At 40.9% G+C, this 21,335-nt stretch overlaps 1 protein-coding gene across 1 annotated transcript in view; it reads left to right on the top strand.

Moving 5' to 3' along the window:
• The first annotated feature begins 7,083 nt into the window (after window positions 1-7,083).
• The window catches only part of LOC135715532 (uncharacterized), a 46,393-nt gene continuing 32,141 nt past the window's right edge, over window positions 7,084-21,335 (top strand). Inside the window, exons 1-2 of the mRNA XM_065238773.1 lie at window positions 7,084-7,287; window positions 7,341-7,456. Coding sequence (XP_065094845.1) covers window positions 7,099-7,287; window positions 7,341-7,456 — 305 coding nt within the window. The 5' untranslated portion in view covers window positions 7,084-7,098. The remainder of the gene's footprint in view (window positions 7,288-7,340; window positions 7,457-21,335) is intronic.

Genomic DNA, 21,335 nt, shown 5'->3' with positions numbered 1-21,335 from the left:
AAAACCAAAGACCAAAGGAAAGGAAAAAGAAAAAAAAAAGAATATGAACATCCTATAACAACGATGTTCAGCAGCTCCATTTCAAATGACGATTTTTTTTTTAATTTTCTGATTGACCATCTACGATTATGTTGAAACTTTGCACAGTTGTTTGTTATTGTCCAACATGCCATTTAAATTACTCAAATTGCATATTTTTTTTTTATATTTATATTGTAGTTTAAATAAAGTGCTACTAATTGACAATGTTCGTTTGCTGGGCAACTCTAAACGAAAAAGTTATGAATTATTGAAAAAGGACTATTTTCCAAAATACTACTTACAGTTATCGAATATCTTTGAAATTGTGTTATTATTTTAAAACACATTAAATTTACAACAAAAAAGGTCATAATGCTTAAATTGCCCAAAGTTGTTATTTTCGAGATACTCGTAGGTTAAAATTCACTTATCGCATAATTTGAGCAATTATCACCCTTTTGTGATGTTGTACGTGAGTGTTTAATCTTGAAAATATTTTTAACGAAAAGCCCAATCAATTTCCTTAAACTTTGCAGCTCACAGATTTTCAATCAGACGCATGAGTTCAGATATATTTAATTATGAGTAAGATACCACATGGGAAAAGTGTATTTTTCTATTTGGCCCCTTATACGGCTAGCTAGTTTCGAAGACCACGGTGGAATAGAAAACAACCATAAGAAGTGTTTGGCAGCCTTTTTGGGTCATTGTTAGTGCCGTAGCTACATAATAGGAACGGGCAAGCGGACAGGCCCCTCCAAAATTGTCCAAGACCACCCATATCAGATTTTTTTTTAGTTTTTTGCTCATATTGCGGTTTGTAGCATAACTAGTTTTGACAATAAACCTTATTTTTCAATATGTCGCAACAACCCTGCAAAGGCCTCAAATTCCAATATCAATCTGAGTAAGAAATTAACCAGTAATAGACCCCCATACGGTAGGAGAAAATACACAACTTAACAGCAGCAGTGACAATGTCGCACATTTCAGGGTCAGTTGTTTATAAACAGTTGCTACCGCGTCGTCTGCGATGCGCGCTGGCTTAACTCGGTGCTTCGCGAAAGGTCTAAGTAAACATTAAACATTAAGCATCTTACATAGCCGTTCCTACCGCGGGGAGCATCAATTCTTGTAAAAAAGCAGGCACCGACTTTCCAAGAGAAAAACTATCTGTCCCGCTTTATATGTACATACTGGAGAAAAACTATTGTGTAGAGCTTAAGTAGCAAATTCATGTTTTTTTTTTTAACTTTATTATAGAGATTTTTAGCCATAGGCTAGTTCATCTCTTAGCAAATTCATGTATAAAAGGTTTCGAAGAATAAAGAATCGGGGCAGTTGTTCTGATGAGTTATTATTCGAGGTTTGCTAGGTGCGAACGAGCACAGTTCCAACCTCAGGATAACTGATTCATCAAAGAGAAGAGCTTTTTCCATACATTAGAAATGGAATTACACTGTCTTTCATTTTACGGAAAAAGAAAGACCACGCGAGTTGTTGCTCTACGTTGGGCGCTTCAACACGGGAGTGAAACATGGATGCGCAACGGAGTTGGGCGCTTTATCTGGTGACACCGGAAACTAAACCGCTATTTTCAAGTGTTGGAACGCCAAAATTTCGACTGGCTAAAATCGGTAAGTGTTAAAAAACCAAAAAGTGACTTTGAAAAAAGAAAAAGTCAACTAGTGATTAATAAAGAGTACAGCACATTGGTGCACATCTGGTCAACTATGAAGATATGGGGACTTCATCTGGGAACTTCATGGCAGACTCAACAAGGAATGATCCTGATCGACTGCTCCTGATAGGGTGAGTACAGTTTTAAAAAAGTAGAAGGGTCTGTGCTTAGGGGCACGAACGGAAGGTTGACGTAGGACCGCTAGTGTACGGAACAAATATGTTGATCATTTAATTCTTAACTCTCCGTTTTTGAATTGGTGACCATTAAAAGGGCCGGTTGTTTTACAAATGGTGACCACACCAGTGCAACTCGATGCCGACCGGATGACGGCGGCCTAGCCATGCTGCCTATCGCGGGAAGCCTTTCCTCCGGTCGATGGGAGTGTTTTCGTCGTCGTCCGTCGTCTTCGTATTGGTGCGATGCGTGCTGTTACACTCATACGTCGTGTTCGACGCTTATCCGTCCGTTGCTCGAAAGCAAGTGACGAAGAAAACACTGGCAAGCGTTTTTATTATCGGTGCTTTTCTCCTCCCTTCCTTTCATTGGTGAAAATGTGAGCGATCAACCGAGCATTAAGCTCGCTCATGTGATCATGGTCAATGTGTTCGATTTGTGCTCTATCGTTGCGTCCGTGTTTGGGATTTTTCGTTACATGTCTGAGGTTTGATTTTTTCAATGTGACCCCCAGTATAGAAATTAAAGACGTAGTCCTACGTCAAAAAATTGTTTAAAGTTCTGATACATGACCGTATTATAAATATTTTACGCGTACAATATTATAAATATTGTACATTTCATCCTTGTAAGCAACATTTCTTGCAAGATGCTGGAGTGCGTGATATGAAATATAGGTTTTTCAGGAAATTTTCAAAATTGATTAACAAAGCACAAAACATGAAAAAAAATTTTTTTTTGTTAATTTTGAATTTACGCTGAAAGCGTTTTTGATCCAATTAAATTCGCGAAAAGGCAAGATAATATCCATAAATTAATAAGGGACTAAGAAACAGTCGCATTTTTACTCGTTTGCTTCGAAAAACAAACAAAAGTGGCAGAGTTTCCAACTGAAAGAGCTATTCAATGCATTCCAGAGTTCAGAGGCGCGGCCTCAGAATTACCATCGTTTCTATACCTGTGTGATTTCTTCGCTAAGAAATTGCCAGTAGAAGAATCGCATGATCCTTTAATTCAGGTAATTTTGATGAAATTGAAAGATCCGGCATCAGGGTATTTCAAACGCATTTATGCGGAAATATGGCCCGAAGTAAGAACCAATCTCGAAAGAGAATTTGGAACAAATGTTAAACTGGAAGAAATTTTTCAGAAAATCGAAACTTTGGAGCAAGGACCAAACGAATCCTTTCAAGATTACAAAGATAGGGCATTAACATTAAAAGAACACGGGGATGAATATGAAGAAAATAATGCCAAAGGCAGAGAGTCATATGCACTACGGAGTTTGAGGATACATTTTTTGGGAGGTTTGAAGGCACTTGAAAAATATGGCAAAATCACAGAAAAATAACACCTTAAATGAACTAGTCAAATATTTTCAGGAAGACTGTATCGACGAAGAACAAATTGAGGATATCGAAAAAAGACTTCAGTGTACTCGCATGGCTGAAAAATCGAGATCACAGTGGAACCGATGTAATTATGATAATCATGTCAGTCCGCATCGTGCTCTCTTGCCGTGCGGATCTATTTGCTTTTTGCTGAAGGAAGTGTTACTACTACCTAAAGCTACAACAAATTTAAACAGCACTTTTCAGTGCTCAACCTGTAAAAAAATTTTCTACCTTGTTCAACTCTTATTCCTCTTCGATCCTTGTTTGGACCCTACCCGAGGTAATCCTTCTTGGATATCGATTTGGAAAATTCCTCTTCGATCCTTCAGATTCTTATAGTAATCTGCTTGGAAGTCGATTTGGATAAAAATTTACTGCCGCTATGGCGCCTAAACGCAAAAGAAAGGGGCAAACTCTTGACCCCCCTTCTGATGAAATTAATTTGAGTAATCAATTTGATTTGCTCACGGATGATGAGAATGATCCATCATCCAAGAAAAATTCTAATAAACTTTCCCGGCTTAATGCCAAGAAGGAATAGATTCCCCCTATTGTGATAACCACTTCCGATTTCCATGCTCTTCGCATGGAACTTTTGAATTTCGTGAAAGTTAAGTTTTCACTAAAAATTGGACGTCGGGGTGAATGCCGTGTATTGGCTGAAACCTTGGACGGATTTAAATGTCTTCTCAAGTATCTTACTGAGAAGAAGCACAATTTTTTTTTTCAAATAACAGACTGTAGTGGTAATTTTTATACGATAGATGGAGTAGATGAAAGCATAGAGTTGATAGTTCCGTTAGAGTACGGCAGTGTGAAGATTGCATATAGATATTAGAATAGCGAGCTAGAACAACTTTTAAGGAAGGGGTCTACAAATCGGTTTTTTCATCTCTCTTTACCAAACTCCCCCTTTGGAGAGGGATGGTGAGGGGTGTGTCCCCCCCCCCCGCCACCACTGGCAAAAAGAGATGAAAACCGACCCGCTCAAGTACCTACTGTGTGTTTGAAACAGTTCTACCGATTTTTTACCGCACTTATTTGAAGGAAGGCATCCAGTCGTAGGTTTGGAAATTGCAACTATTGTTTACCCCTACCACGATATGTGCTCCTGTCATCGTCGACTTGACGATCTCGAGGGGACACGGGTGGGGTAGGTGCTGCTACTGTACCTTTCGACCATTGACAGTAATTGATGGTATGCTCTAATCCAGAGTTATGTACTTTGACTATATGTTTTAGTATTACTTCTACGTGAAGTCAACGATTTACATAGTTGAAGATGCTAATTTCAAATAACAGACTGTAGTGGTAATTTTTATACGATAGATGGAGTAGATGAAAGCATAGAGTTGATAGTTCCGTTAGAGTGTGAGTGTGAGTACGGCAGTGTGAAGATTGCAGAGGTTGGAAATTCTGCGCTCCAGAAATGTGAGCCTCAGAATTTCATGAAAATTGGTATAGTTCTTCCTTATCAAAAATATTAGACTCGTATTTTTTTATTCCGTCATTAGGGCGGTCCGAATTTTTTTTTGTATTTTTAATTGAAAAATCATTTTATTTTACATAACATATAAAAAAAAAAGCGATGTCGGAGAAGTAGTTTTGGAGATACAATTTTTTTTAAATAAAAAATCATTGTTCCGCAATATATACACCACACGTGCATGGAAACGATTAAGACGCAAGGTAGTTCACAATGCGTCTCCATCGAGTCACAGCAGCTGTGACTAACGAAATCTATGAGTAACTTACAAGCTGGGTGCAACATTCAGTTCAGCCTGGGGGCTGTCCATAAACCACGTAGACCAATTTTTAAACATTGCAGATCCTACCTTTCCCCTCGTATACTAAAATTTTAAAGCGTTTCGTTTCAATACTCCTCCCATAGGGCCCTTTCCATGACAAGTTGCGATTAAATTCCACACGGCAGCAATGCCAAAATCTTATTGCATGTTGCATGAGTACCTACGAGTCCAAGCTGTAACTCATAGGTATATCAATCGTTCGTAGGCAATGACTTTTACATAAGTAAAGTGCAATAAAATCGGAAAACGAAATGATTTCCGCACAGTTTTCTCGTTTCTTGGAGAATCAAAACAGTGCTCTTCAAGCGATGGTGGAAGCGATTCGTCAAGTGCAAGTTCCACCAGCAGTTATGAATTATTGAAAAAATAAGAATTTTTTAAAATACTACCAATAGTTATTGAATATCTTTAAAATAGTGTTAATATTAAAACACATTAAATTTACAACAAAAAAGCGCTTAATGCTTAAATTGCCCAAAGTTGTTATTTTCGAGATACTCGTAGGTTAAAATTCACTTGTCGCATAATTTGAGAAATTTTCACTCTTTTGAGATGTTATTCTTAAAATTAATATGTTTTAATATTAACACTATTTCAAAGATATTCGATAACTAACGGTAGTATTTTGGAAAATACTTATTTTTACAATAATTCATAACTTTTTTAATTATGATTTGCCCAGCAAATACACAGTGTCAATAGGTATTTCTTTACCTAAGCTACAAAGTAAATATAAAAAAAAATATTTTAAAAAGATATGCAATTTGAGTAAACATCTCAAAAAGGCGAAAATTGCTCAAAATATTCGATATGTGAATTTTAACCTACGAGTATCTCGAAAATAACAACTTTGGGCAATTCAAGCATTATGAGTTTTTTTGTTGTAAATTTGATGTGTTTTAATATTAACACTATTTTAAAGATATTCGATAACTGTAGGTGGTATTTTGGAAAATACTTATTTTTTCAATAATTCATAATATTTTTGTTTATGATTTGCCCAGCAAATGCACAGTGTCAGTAGGTATTACTTTATCTAAACTACAAAATAAATATAAAAAAATATGCAATTTGAGTAATTTAATTTTTTTGATAATTTTGATTTTTTTTGTAAAAAAATAATTCTTCCAAGACACCATCTCGATCAAACAAATCGTTCACGAGATATATATTTTTCTATTGATTCGTATCATTTTTGCATAAGCCCTTTTCAAGTGTTAGTCGTGTGCAAAGCTAGGGAGCCATATATCCGGAGAACTTTGAGATTTGGGCGTAATTGCGTTTGTAAACAAACACGTCAATCGCCGATTTCTCGCGAATAAAAGCTCAATCTCACAAACAAACTATACCAAATGATAGAGGAGTCATTCCTCTAACTGTTTGTGTTGCTAGTTTTCGAGATTGAGCTTTAATTAGCGAGAAATCGGTGATTGACGTGTATGTTTAAAAAGCAATTACGCCCTAATCTCGAAGTTCTCCGGATATGTAAAATGGCATGTTGAGCAATAACAAACAACTGTGCAAAGTTTCATCATAATCATAAAAGGTCGATCCGAAACGATTTGCGAATCTGTGTGGAACTGCTCTAGTTATGGTAAAGATGGGTGTGGCCGGAAGTAGTGACAGTCATGCTACTGGAATTCTTGTTTATATTGGAATCAATATTTACTCCCCAGCATTATTCCAGAAAGTAGTCTGACTGATAATTTCAAAAGAGTCGTGAGTGTCGCTAGTATCCAATCTATACTTCGTAGATAACAACGCTAAAGGCCCACGCACATTAGATCCGGATCGGACGCGTTGCGGCAAAGTGATAGCTAAATCTATTATCTGACTGTCAAATTTACGTCAACGCAACGCAAACGGATCTAATGTGCGTGGCCCTTAACGCTATATAGGATGTATGTGGTTTCCCTAATAGAAACTCTCTTCCAGTAATAAACGTGGTACATGTCTGCTCCGTTTACTGCTATGTTTTAGAAGCTAAACAATTATTTTATATCTACTTGATAACAACATGGTTAACCAAACATATTTTCAGATGACGATCAACGCTGCTCTTGGATTTGATTCATTCCTAGTCATGCGTCACGGAGCACAATCAACAACCTATTTGCAACAAAGTATTGAAGTGGAAGGATTTAAGGAGCTGTCGGGATCTCGTTTGGGTTGCTATTTTTGCAACGATATTGTGGCACCAGGAAATGTAGGCATTAACTAATTACGGTTATTAAAACGATTATCTACATTTTTTTTCAGTCTCTCAAAGATCGTACTTTGGATCAACAATGTACAGTCACCAGGCCTGCGGTAGCTAGTATTGCGTCTAGCCTCGCCGTTGAATTGGCTGTGTCACTATTGCAACATGATGGCAGGTGAGATAAAAATTGTCCACGTGAAAATATGCAGAGAGGATAGATGTATGTACGTTCCTATTATCGCATGTGTTCCAATTATGGCATATGTGAATTCAATAGGAATTGGAACACCATAATAGGAACGTATAGCCATGACTGGTATATTGACACATAGACAAACTGACATAACTCTAAGCAAGCCAACATATTTTGAACTAATCAGTGATGTCAGATATTTTTTCCGATCAATTCATAACTCTTAAAAATCATGAGGAATCAAGGCATCGCACCAGGGACACATAACTAAACTAATTTGACGTGATGTGATGTGATGTGAATAGAACCCACCATCAGTGCAAGGATTACATATGACTGCAGATACTTCACTGGTTGTAAATTTCTGCCTGATGGTTTGTTGCAGCAGGGTGAATCAACTTCATTGGAGATCTTTGGAAGACAAACGATAAGATGTACGTCTATCAACACGTGACAAGGGACTGGCAAATCCAAGAACCCTTGTCCAGTCTACAAATCCTTTGAAACCCTTAGGCTGCCCCCCAAAACCCAGCATATAATAATGTTTGATTAATGAAATGTATTCAAAAAAGGGTTATTTAGAGCGAACAATCTTCAACTAAAACGTACTCACCAAATCAATACATCCGGGAATATTACATCTAAACAGTTGCACATTGGTAATGTCGCTTGTTGTGTAATATTATGCTGTACGATGTACACAAAATTTTTGAACATATTAATTTTGATGGATCGGATGTAATCAGAGGGAACGTCACTTCGGGGGATGCATTTTATTTCAAAAAAAGATTTGGCACTGCTGCGATGGGATGCGTGCGAGATAAAAAGAACAAACCGGTATAGACAGAACGATAAACGGAGATGTAGAGGATACCTTGCATTTTTTTTTATGTGGATGAACCCAGATGTGATTGCTGCAAGGGGTAAAGTAACTCAGCACATTGTGCCAAAATTAGATTCGGCACAGCTTGGGCACATCAATCGGCACAATATCGTAGGCTTTGGATTGTTGTAAATAAAATGGGAGCACTGCTTGACCACTGTCACTAAAGTCGTTCACAGCATTACGTGCCGTTTGACTGTATATTCAGAAACATCCGCTAATTGAATAAACCAGAGGAACTCAGACCAGCACTTCACTTCTCGGTTCACTTATAGATTTTAATCCGAAATTTAGGTTCAAGAGTGAGCTCAAGAGAAAGAAGCATTAAATCAGACCCCATTAGTACCCTTAATTCAAATAGTGCTGCAACTCACACAAAAAAAACTACAGAAGTCATATTAATCATCCTCTATAGTCGGTCTCCAACAATGTTCCCCAACGGTTTCAACTCTTTCTGGTCGCTGATAGACCGTTGCTTTTCACATCATGAAAGGCTAGGTTTCTGGTTTGCCTTTAAGGGCATTATAAAACCCTAAAGCACAGGACTTTTATTATCATATGAACACAAAACACCAAAATTACTCACACCCGCCACTTCCCGCGTCATTCTCCATCCGAATAATCCTTGCGATTTCAAACCAAAACATTCAAGGTGTCAGAGATACCGGGTTGCCGGGTTGGGTATTTTACAAACAATCGCAGCTTGCGCTATGACCGGCACAATATGACCCAAGATTGGTGTGCAGAGTGACCTACTCCTTGGATTGCTGTCGTTGTTGGATGGGCTCGCAATTGAAGCCCGGCTGCTGCTGAATCTGCTATCTTCTGCTGGTTATTTTCCTCAATGTTGCCGCTTCCAAGTCTACCGTAATTCTCCTCGTTTCTCTTGACCTTTATTTCCTGTATGTGTGTGGTTTACATGCATGAATTCTAATTTTGGAACGTTCGCCTATAGGTAGATATCCGAAATTCTTGTATCGAAAGGACGATCAAGGATCATCCTCAGCGACCTGGATTTTGTTCCTATGAGTCTGTGCTCATACGGTTTTGACTACATACGAGCGGAAGAGGAGCTTTTCATCGAACAACATTCCGAGATAAGTTATTTCGGCGAGCCACTAAACCCTTGTATCATCCCTAATACAAGAGGAAGTCGGTTTTAATTTGAGGCATTACCGGTGGAGAAACATGATTGCTTGGGTTTTTGAGGTATTGATATTAATTTTCCAAGTGTTAGCATAATCAGCAAAGGCGTCAAGGCATTGTTAAAGTTTGTTCGTAATTTCGCGAGGCATCCTTCCTTTGACGGCAAATGCGGTCCCATTTGCGAAGAGGAAAAACACGCAACCTGCTCCGAGAGGAAGAATGTTGGAAGTGTAGATGCTGTAAAGCAAGGGGCCCAGCAGACTGCTTTGCGGGACTCCTGTTGGAGTGGAAAACGTATCTGAAATAAAACCATTCAACGATACTTTGAAACAATCTTTGCAGGAGGTAGTTACAGGTGTTTTTAATAAGATGCAAAGGAAAGTTGAAGTTACAAGGCTTGTATACAAGTCTATCATGTCAGCCATTGTCAAACAATTTCTCAACGTTGTGGCCTTGGATACAGCCTTGTTACTTCTCATGTTATTCATCACCCGTACTAGCTGATGATTGGGTGGTGTGCCCCTTCCTGAACCCGAACTGCTCCGGTAGGAAAATGTTGTGTTCCTCGAAAAACGACTGGGAATGAGTTTCTCGAACAATTTGCTCAGCGCTGAAAGGAGGCTGATCGGTCTGTAGCTTGAGGGCAATGTTGGATCCTTACCGGATTTGCGTACTGGTATGATTTTTGCTACCTGTTCAGATCAACTATTTCACGTTTTTTGTCCAGATCTCCAGTCCTCTGAAACTGGCGTCTACGAACATTTCTCAAGCGAACTTGGATATGGGAATCAATAGCAACAAACTTATCCCTCACAGGAGCTTATCGAACACACTCCTCTTCAGCCACGGATAAGGCCTGATTAACTTCTTCCAACGCTCAGTCGATGTTATCTACGGTGTCGAGCGGCGGATTTTCTTTGATATTTCTGTCCACCATTCGTCCGAACTACACCCAGTTGACATGATGGTAGTCTTAACGCATGCAGCTTCTAGCAGCAATCACGTTGACACCAACAACTACCACCGGTTGGTCGTCGGAACTGAAATCGTTGTGCGCCTCCGTATTGGATAGTCCGATGTACGACAGAGAAAAAAATCCAGGGTGGAGGGATTTCCCGCTGGAGTGATGAAAGTTGGTTCGTCCGGAATCTGCAGTCCATGTTGTGCGTGGTAACAATGCTACAAAAAATTACTTATTTTTTTTTTCTTAAGTTCAGCATATGCGATTTTTTCTAGAATTCGAGAAACTTTTCAAAGGCTTGCATATCATTTCTGACAATCATTGAATTTTTCTGATGTTTGCTGAATTAACAAAAAAATTCATAACGCATGTGAAATACACAGATTTTAAGTGAAGTATTTTCAACTTTTCTGAGTTCACATGTATGTTTTGAAGTCCACAGATGTAATCATTCCAAAGACCTTCAAATTATCAAGTAACTGTATTATGTTCTATGGGTATTTTGGCAATTCTTCTGGTAGATGAGTTATTATTCTGAAGATCTCAAATTGTTCAATAAATCAACTGTCTAAGATAATCTAAAAAAATGGCAGGTTGATCAGGAATTATTCCAAATACCTTAAAGTGATCAAATACCTGAATAATGTCATCTTTATATTTCGGCTGATTTGCAATTTTTCTGTAGATTTCTTATTGTTCAACAGATAAAATCATGCTTCAAAGATTTGCTCTCAAGATAATCGATTGATCAGGAATTATTCCAAAGACCCGCAATTGATCAAATACCTGAATAATGTTCTCTTGTTATTTTAGCAATTCTTCTGATTGATTAGTAATTATTCTGAAGATTTCTGCTTGTTCAATAAATCAAGTCATGCGTCTAATATATTCTCAGAGTATTTTAACAATTCTTCTTAAAAAGATCTCTAATTGTTCAATAGGACAAATCATGCCTCTAAGATATTCTTTAAGTAAGTAGGTTGATCAGGAATTATTCTAAAGACCTTTAATTCATTAACATTCATTATTAGCATTATGCAGGTATGCTCTCTTGATATTTTGGCCATTCTTATGATTGATAAGATATCATTCTGCAGATTTTTAATTGTTAAGTAAATCAAATCATGCCTCTATGATTTTCTTGCAAGAAAGTCGGTTGATGAGGAATTACTTCAAGGACCTTGAATTGATCAAACACCTGCATAATATTCTTTGGTTATTTTGGAAATGGCTGCATACATACATACAAACATACATATGATAAATGAAAATCAGTCAAATTATAAGAATTAATTGAAATGGATTTCAAAAGCATAAGCGTAAGCTTTATTTTTCACTTCAATATTATAATTACATTTACTTCTTGGTTTGACTCATATAAAAATATATCGAAAACTTTTTCGAAGGGACGTATCAGCTTTATCTTTTGGCCGACTAGTGAGAAATGCGAAATTGTTTTAAAACGAGATCTAGGTAAAACATTCAAGATCTGTAATTTATAATTTTGGCGGCAAGCTTCAGGAAAAGTTATGTGAAGAGATGGAAGCCAAAGCAGTTTTGCAAATTTTATAGAATATTACTGATAACTTCGCGAATTGGAAACAGTTTTACAATCATGTAAGAAATTTGACAAACTCCAAAGAAAATATACTAATTTAATAGACATTCTGTGAACATCCAGAGAAAATGTGCAAACTTCAGAAAAAAAATGCGGAATTAAAAGAACTACTAAGAATTACAAAAGACGATCTTAGAAATTTAGGAAATAAATACAAATTTCAGCAAATTTCGAACAATTTCTGTGAGCTTCAGAAAAATTTAATTACATTAAGAGAAGTTCACAATGCTACAAAAAAAAATCTTAAAATTTTTCGGAAGTTCTGAGTCAGGGGATCTTTCTTCTTAAGTCACTGTTTAAAAAATAACTCACACCCGCCACGTGATGCGCCACGTTTCGCGCCAACCTGCGCTGAATTACCTGATTGGTCAATTCACCTATCAGACTATTCCTAACGATCCCCCGTCTACTTGAAAGTCGTCCTCGATTCCTGTGGGATGAACCTCGGTTGCCTGATAGGGTGCCCTCTGTTTCAAGTAGGTTGTGAAGTCTTCCTCGATGATTCCAAGTCTTGTTGGTGGTTCCCTCTCTAGGTCTTCTGTGTTGGTTCGTCCTGATGTAAAGATGTATTTTACCTTACGTGACACAAATGGTAGGATGATCCGAATGATTAGTGCTGCCATCAGTACTAGCAGGATTGTGGATGATGTGCCAAATGATACTCAGCTAACTACATGAATTTCCAATGTATGTTGTCGGTGGTCATATTTAGATGCTCGATATGACTCTGGTGTTCTAGGTGATATTCCTGTATGTAGGTATTGTAACGGAATTTTGTTTATGACTTTTGTAGGAGCTACCATAAGTCTGGTAGTTGGATGATACAGGTTGGGTGATAGGTCTGCATTATTATTAGCATATTCCTCCTCGTTCAGTTTGATAGTACAGTCTGAAAACTGGATCAGATACGATCCCCGCAATTCTCGCCGTTGTACCGAACAGTTCGACGTTAAGGTGATGTTCTCGGCAGTAATTAGGATGTTTGCGTCATTTATTCGCTTAACGAACGTTTTCTCATATACTTTTATCATTGGACATTGAGCTGGTTCGCTAATTGTTGTATACACCTTCCTAAAGGCTCCAGCTGTGAATGATTGCAAATATATATATTTGTATGCCGTGTACATGGGGCATTAGTTTAGAAGGGATTCGATCCTTTTAAGGAGTACTTCGCTGTTAGATGCATCCGATTATTGGAAATAACGGGTTCTATGTAGCTGAGCTGGTATTTTATATTTTTGATTCGTGGAATTTTGAGTATATCAACGAGAGAATTGATTGTTGCTGTAATGTTTTTCAGTTTGATCTGTTCATGGGTTTTCATGGTACTATTAATTATCTTTAAATCAGCTGCATCGGGGCTCCCTAATATGTATTTCCACGCTCGCCCTAAATTGTCCCAGCGTTTCTGTCAAGTTGGTTTTAATTTATCGAACATTTAATGAAGATTTTCAGATTTAACTTTTATAACTGGACTTAACATTTTTGGCTTGAGATTTTCTTTTGAATCATAGTATCTAAGTTCCATATTAAATCCGCTAGCGAATTTAAATTATTGTGATGGCCTATTTAAAAAAAAAAGTTGCTGCTAATTCTTGCTATACCTGTTGGAATAGCTACTATTGGATTTTTCTCTACGTCGTGGATGAATATTTCCGCATGCGTCCTCGTCGTCAGTAGGCATAGTCTGAAAAGATGACAGTCTGTCAAGTTCGTTTTACTTTTCTTTTGTGTGTTTTGATGCCTTGCAAGTCAGTAACGGTTTTGTCAGTTTGAGTAACAGGTTATATTTCTCTATATCGATGGCCATAAGGGCTTTACGAGTACTGTGCGCGACGATCCAAGACCCCCCGTCATCGGCAAACGCTGCCGACCCAGTCGACCTAACGGTTGACTGACAACGTCAAGCTCGGAAACGTCAACCGGAATTGTCAGTAATGCAAATTTCTCTATCATTATCAATTCCAATTGTTAATACTTAGTACAAAGAACACAGAAGAATACGTTAAAATTTGGAGTTTATATTTAGTGCTGCAATATTAAAAGTTGTATCTTATAAAACCTACTGGTTATAAAACCATCTTGTGAGTAATATTTTTTGCCTAAAATAAACACAAACACTGATTGAATTCATATAGACTAGGTTACAACAATCAAGCAAAGCAACTGTTACACACAGACGGATTAAAAAACGAAGAAGACTAATAATTGTAAGTAACACTAAAAATTTGTAAAAACGTGCATAAAACTAATTAAAATAAATTGCAGCTAAAAGCTTACTCCGAAAGATAACTTGACGAGTTTGTCTTAAAGAAGTCCGAACGACACCGTCTCCGTAACAAACTTTTAGAATTATTATTTCTAATTGCTCGAGCTAGACTTCAGCAAGAAATAAACATTGGCATAAATAGCACATAACCATGTCGTTATCAGACCCTGCGCCTGTTGATTTTGGTGATTCATCGGATCATCAGTGCATTATCTGCAATCAACCGAACGATGCGTACAGTGCGACGGATGTGAACGCTGGTACCATTTTAGATGTGTCGGTGTCAACGACAGCATCGAGAAAGAAGATCGAAGTTTTATGTGCATGGCATGTACAAATCCCAACCCCGGTTCGGTAGCATCAACATCCGCCAGCTCTCGAGAAGCCCGGTTGCAGCTAGAAATGCAGCGCTTGGCAGATGAGAAACGACTGCAGATACGGATGCAGGAAGAAAGGGAAAAACAAGACAAGCAAATTCAAGAGATGGCGTTACGTTTAGAGAGAGATCGGAGGGATATTCATCAAGAAGAAATATAATCTTCTCCACACTCAGCTGGAGGACGATGGTGATGCAGCAAGTACTCGCAGCCACCGAATCTACAATCAAGGTAATAGCAAGGTTCAAGATTGGATTTGTCAGAACCCACCAGTGCCAATACTGGGGGTATCCCTACTGGGCTCACGTTGCGAACGGAGGCACCAACGAGTTCAATCTAAACAACCTCAGCGACGACTACTGCAGTGGCTGGAAGCAGCAAAGTGCAACAATCATCGGCATCCATGGTTATTGTCAGTGAAAACCCACTGATGATGACGACCAGTCCTCTGATTTCTCCATTGAACTCTTTGGCGTGCACAACGTCACAGCAAGTGTTTGTACAGCCACTTTCATCCGTTCAGCAACCGCTGCCTGTTCCGTCAATATCAACAACATTGATGCAGTGGAACCAAGGCAGACCAATACCAACTCCGTTGGTGAGTGCTCCGCAGAATGTGAATCTGCCGTCCACAACGAATGTCAACAATATGTTCGTGATATCACCAACAACGACGGCATCTGTTTCGTACCCGTTGCCTTCATTGCCACCGATGACTTATGTCCCATTGTACACGCCGTACCCTGTTACGCTATCGTCCACCTCGTACCAACCGCAGGTGTCGTCATCGTCAGCTTGGTCAATACCATCACACCCGCCCATGGTTTCATCATCTTCTGTACCGGTGTATGCGCAGTCAGGTGCAGCTCAGTCGGTTTGGCAGCAGCCTTCGTATTTTATACCACCACCATCTTACCATTCAACGCCAAGAAGCATACCGTTTGGGGAGCATCTAGGAACAAGCCGTGTGGTCAATAAGACGCAGCCGATCATCTCGGGTATGCAACCATCAGCCTCGATGTTTTACCAGGGAATGTATACCGGCCAAAACGTGGCGGCCAATCCTGTAGTGGGTCAGTTTATCCCCCCGACGACGGCGGTGAGTAATAGATGTTACGTGCATGACCAGCGAGAAACAAATCAAAATGTTGTACAAAATCCTTGGGGCACCGTTAACAATTATATACCGCCATCGTCTGTGGCACAGCAAGCAACTTATTCAAATCCTTTGCCTGTGTCATATTCGGATGGGAATTGGGGACAGAATCAAAATTCGGGATACCTAGGTCACGAATTTAATCAACCTGCCATGTCTTATCCGCAACCAGTACAAACCAGTACTCGTATGGCGGTGAACAATCCAAGAGTAACCAACATCCCTATCACGAATGCGCCGGATCATCCACCTCCTCAAGAGACATTCAGAGGACCAAACGCGCACCAATTAGCTGCACGTCATGTGGTTCCAAAGGATCTTCCATCGTTTGAGGGAAACCCAGTGGAATGGCCACTATTCTGGAGTAATTTCGAAACATCGACGCAAATGTGTGGGTACACGGATGCCGAAAATCTTCTGAGACTGCAGCGCTGTCTGAAAGGCGATGCAAGAAAGGCGGTTAGCAGTTTTTTGTTACATCCATCGAACGTAGGCGAGATTGTTTCAACCCTTCGTATGTTGTACGGCCGACCAGATGCTATCATTGGAATGCTGCTTAATGAAGTTCGCAGCACCCCTACACCGAAACCGGAGAAGCTAGAGACTCTTGTAAATTTCGGATTGGTAGTTCGCAACCTTTGTGCTCATTTGGTGTCAGCTGGACAAGAGATGCATTTGGCAAATCCTGTACTTCTCCAAGAGCTCGTGGAGAAGCTACCGGTGAACATCAAATTGGGATGGGCAATGCACAAGCAATCAGTATTGGTAGAGGATCTACGCGCTTTTGCTGACTACATGAACATGATCATCAACGCCGCTAGCAGTGTCAGCAGTGGATTTTCGGAATGCACGAAACCAGAGCGGCAGAAAGGAAAGGCGTTTGTGAATTCTGTTCGCTCCGATACCAACCCAGAACGTTCCGATAAAACCAACAACAGCGGTAACAAACTGGATGAATCTCAATCATCAAGGATTCCTACGATGCGTCCATGTGCAGTATGTCAAACCCCTGGACATAAACCTAAGGAATGTCCTACCTTCAAAGCGAAGAAACTGGATGACCGTTGGAAGGCAGTTCAGGAAGCACATTTGTGTAAACGGTGCCTGTATCCACACGGTAAGTGGCCGTGCAAGACTCCAGTATGCGGAACTGACGGTTGCGAAGAACATCATCATAAGTTCCTACATCCGGGGAATCCGCAAGACGGAGGGAACTCCAGAAGTTTACCTGCAACAACTAGTACGGGCGTAGTGACGGTCCATCAACACCAACACCAGAGAATACTGTTCCGCATCATTCCAGTTTCGCTTCATGCCAATGGGAAAACCGTGAACACGTTCGCCTTTCTGGATGGGGGATCAGATTCAACGTTGCTGGAGAGTTCGATAGCTAAGGAGCTTGGAGTTACGGGACCAGCCATTCCGCTGTGCATGCAATGGACCAACGGTGTAAAGCGTACCGAGGAGGATTCCCAACGAGTGCATGTAGAGATTTCCGGAAGCAATTCCAACAAGCACCACACAGTATCCAGTTTGGACTTACCGCATCAAACTGTCGACTTCAATGAACTACAGGCCAAGTTTCCTCATTTGAAGGGGCTTCCTGTTACAAGTTACGATTGTGCGGTACCAGGGTTACTGATCGGTCTAGATAACACCAAGTTGAAGACGCCTCTCAAACTCCGAGAAGGCAAAGGATATGAACCAGTTGCGGCGAAAACACGTTTAGGCTGGACGCTGTATGGGAGATCAGGAGATGCGAATGCCAAGCTGCCCCACCGAGTAATGTACGTCTGCAATCGCCCGACGAATTATGAACTTGACGAGATGGTGAAAAGTTTCTTCACTATCGAAGGTGCGGGCGTTGGCGCAACCGAAATGGTCGAATCAATCAACGAAAAACGAGCTCGTGAATTGATGGAAGCCACTACAGTGCGTACAAATTCAGGGAAGTTCCAAACAGGTCTTTTATGGAAACAGGACAAGGTGGAATTTCCTGACAGCAGGCCTATGGCGGAAAGAAGGTTGCAGTGTCTTGAAAAGCGGTTATCAAAAGATCCAATGTTGTACGAGAAAGTGCGGGAGCAGGTGGCTAATTACTTAGATAAGGGATACGCTCATAGAGCCACTGAACAAGAACTGAAGGAGACCGATTCAAGTCAAGTTTGGTATCTGCCGCTGGGAGTAGTGACGAACCCCAAAAAGCCAGAGAAGGTTCGCATCGTGTGGGACGCCGCAGCATCGGTGAAAGGTGTTTCCCTGAATTCGGTTCTCCTCAAAAGTCCGGATCTGCTACAGTCGCTTCCAACCGTATTGTGTCGATTTCGGCAGAAGGAGGTGGCAATCAACGCCGACATAAAGGAGATGTTCCACCAAGTGTTCATCAGGCCAGAAGATCGCCAAGCACTACGGTTTCTCTGGCGAAACCATATGTCGGAACCGGTGCAAGTGTTCGTAATGGATGTCGCTATATTTGAGTCAACCTGTTCGCCAAGCTCTGCACAGTTTGTGAAAAATCTAAATGCTAGTGAGCACTCTGCCGAGTTTCCAAAAGCCGCAACTGCGGTGGTGGAGAACCATTATGTCGACGACTATTTGGACAGCGTCGACACGGTCGAAGAAGCAGTACAGTTGCCGAGGAGGTGAAAACAGTTCATGAACGTAGGGGATTTGAACTTCGACATTGGCTGTCCAACTCTTCAGAAGTGTTGAAGCGGATCGGTGAAGAATCATCAGATTCGACTTTTCGTGATGGGAAAAGGTAGCGGCTCGGAACGAGTTTTGGGTATGATTTGGCTACCCAAAGAGGACGTATTTTCCTTTGCGATACGCTTTCACAGTGAACTCGAGAGATTGCTAAATGGATGTGTCTATCCCACCAAAAGGGAACTTCTAAGTCTTGTGATGAGCATATTCGATCCTTTGGGACTGGTGGCGAATTTCGTAATCCATGGCAAAGTCTTGGTGCAAGATGTTTGGAGATCGGGCATTGGATGGGATGCAAAAATACCAGAGATAATATTTCCACTGTGGCACCGTTGGGTTGTAGCTCTCCAAGACCTGGGACAAGTACGAATTGAACGCTGCTATTTTCCCGGGTATAATCTACAAGCACTCGAAACTCTGGAATTGCATATTTTTGTAGACGCGAGTATGGCTGCCTATGCCGCAGCTGCTTATTTTCGGATTGTCGATCGTGGAACTGTCCGCTGCACTCTAGTAGCATCCAAAACCAAGGTGGCACCACTCAAGCAACTATCTGTACCAAGACTAGAATTGCAAGCTGCTGTAATCGGTACAAGGTTGATGAAGACCATCATTGCCAGCCACACTCTTCCGATTAGAAGGAAAGTATTCTGGAGCGATTCGAACACCGTCCTAGCGTGGCTTCGATCAGATCAACGGAGATTTCATCAATTTGTGGCCTTCAGAATCGGTGAGATTCTGGAAGAATCCGATGTATCCGAATGGAGAAAGGTGCCAACGAGGTGGAATGTATCAGATGAAGCTACAAAATGGGGAAACGGCCCGATTGCTTCAGAAAAAAGTAGGTGGTTGCGAGGTCCAGAATTCCTTTACAAGGATGAGGAAGATTGGCCGGAACAGGAGGCGGAATGGACCACCTCTGAGGAGATACGGACCGTCAACGTCCTTCACATTGCAGTAGCAGGTGAAACGGTTCAGTTTGAGCGATTCTCGAAATGGGAACGAATGTTGAGGACTGTAGCGTATGTGCGACGATTTCGAGATAACTGCCTGAAGAAAAAGAATAAACTGCCGCTTCCAGATCCTGAAATTATAAGCAGAGAAGAACTCCAGGAAGCAGAACTGACGATGCTGCGCCTGATACAACGAGAAGGATTTGCAGGTGAATACGCTACAGTGGAGTCTAACCAACAATTACCCATCAACCAGCGGAAGGTAATTGAGAAGAGCAGCAGAATTTATAAGCTGTGTCCTTTCTTCGGAGTCGATGGCGTAATCCGGAAGGACGGTAGGATCGGTGCCGCTCCCTGGCTGTCAGATGAAGCAAAGTTTCCTGCGATTCTGCCCAAAAACCACTACGTGACTACACTTATCATAGACAGCTATCATCGTAAGTTTGGTCATGCGAACAACGAGACGATCGTGAACGAGTTCAGGCAACGGTTCCATGTGTCCGAGTTGAGAGCTGCTGTGGGAAAGGTGGCAAAGAAGTGTTGGGGATGCAAGGTTCGTAAGTCGATTCCGCAGCCTCCTCGAATGAGTCCACTTCCGGAGGCACGTCTAACTCCATACGTCAGGCCTTTCACCTTTACTGGTCTAGATTATTTTGGACGGGGTTGTGTGAAACGTTGGGTGGCATTATTTACCTGTCTCACGACGAGGGCAGTTCATTTGGAGGTTGCATTCACGTTGACTACGGAATCCTGCAAGTTAGCTGTGCGTCATTGCCTGCCGTGGAGCGCCTTTGGAGATATACTCAGATCAGGGGACAAATTTCCAGGGAGCCCGGAAAGAACTGCAGCAAAAAGTGAATCAGATCAACCATGACATGGCCGCCACGTTCACAAATGCAGCAACGCAGTGGAAGCTGAATCCTTCCTATGCTCCGCACATGGGGGGCATCTGGGAACGATTAGTGCGGTCGGTGAAGACAGCTTTGGCCGCCATGGAAATTTCGAGGAATCCTGATGAAGAAACGCTCTTAACTGCCTTAGCAGAAGTGGAGTCAATGGTGAACACTCGTCCGCTTACGTATCTTCCTTTGGATTCAGCAGAGAGTGAAGCGCTCACTCCGAACCACTTCCTGCTTCTAAGTTCTAACGGAGTATGCCAGCCAGTCACTGCTTCGCTGCATGATGCATCGGTTATGCGTTCGAATTGGAAGCACGTGCAGGTCATGTTGGACCGTTTCTGGAATCGATGGATCAGGGAATACTTACCAGTCATATCGCGACAGTCGAAGTGGTTCGGGGAAGTGAAACCGATACAGATTGGAGACTTGGTTATGATCGTGAACGAAACAAGGAGGAATAGCTGGGAAAGGGGAATCGTCGTAAAGGTGTATACAGGAAAAGACGGAAGAATACGCAGCGCGGATGTGAGGTCTGCTACGGGCATACATCAGCGTCCGTTAACTAAGTTGGCTGTCTTGGACGTGCTGGAACAGGATGGTATGGCTGAAGGAACTTCATGCAATACGGGGTGGGGTATGTGCGCGACGATCCAAGACCCCCCGTCATCGGCAAACGCTGCCGACCCAGTCGACCTAACGGTTGACTGACAACGTCAAGCTCGGAAACGTCAACCGGAATTGTCAGTAATGCAAATTTCTCTATCATTATCAATTCCAATTGTTAATACTTAGTACAAAGAACACAGAAGAATACGTTAAAATTTGGAGTTTATATTTAGTGCTGCAATATTAAAAGTTGTATCTTATAAAACCTACTGGTTATAAAACCATCT

The sequence above is a fragment of the Ochlerotatus camptorhynchus genome, unplaced genomic scaffold, assembly GCF_037179485.1.
Source record: "Ochlerotatus camptorhynchus isolate MF236.1 unplaced genomic scaffold, CSIRO-AGI_Acam_v1.1 ptg000942l, whole genome shotgun sequence".
In the NCBI taxonomy this organism is placed as follows: Eukaryota; Metazoa; Arthropoda; class Insecta; order Diptera; family Culicidae; genus Ochlerotatus; species Ochlerotatus camptorhynchus.
The sequence above is the reverse complement of the archived record's forward strand: the minus strand, read 5'-3'. Positions and strand labels throughout refer to the sequence as shown.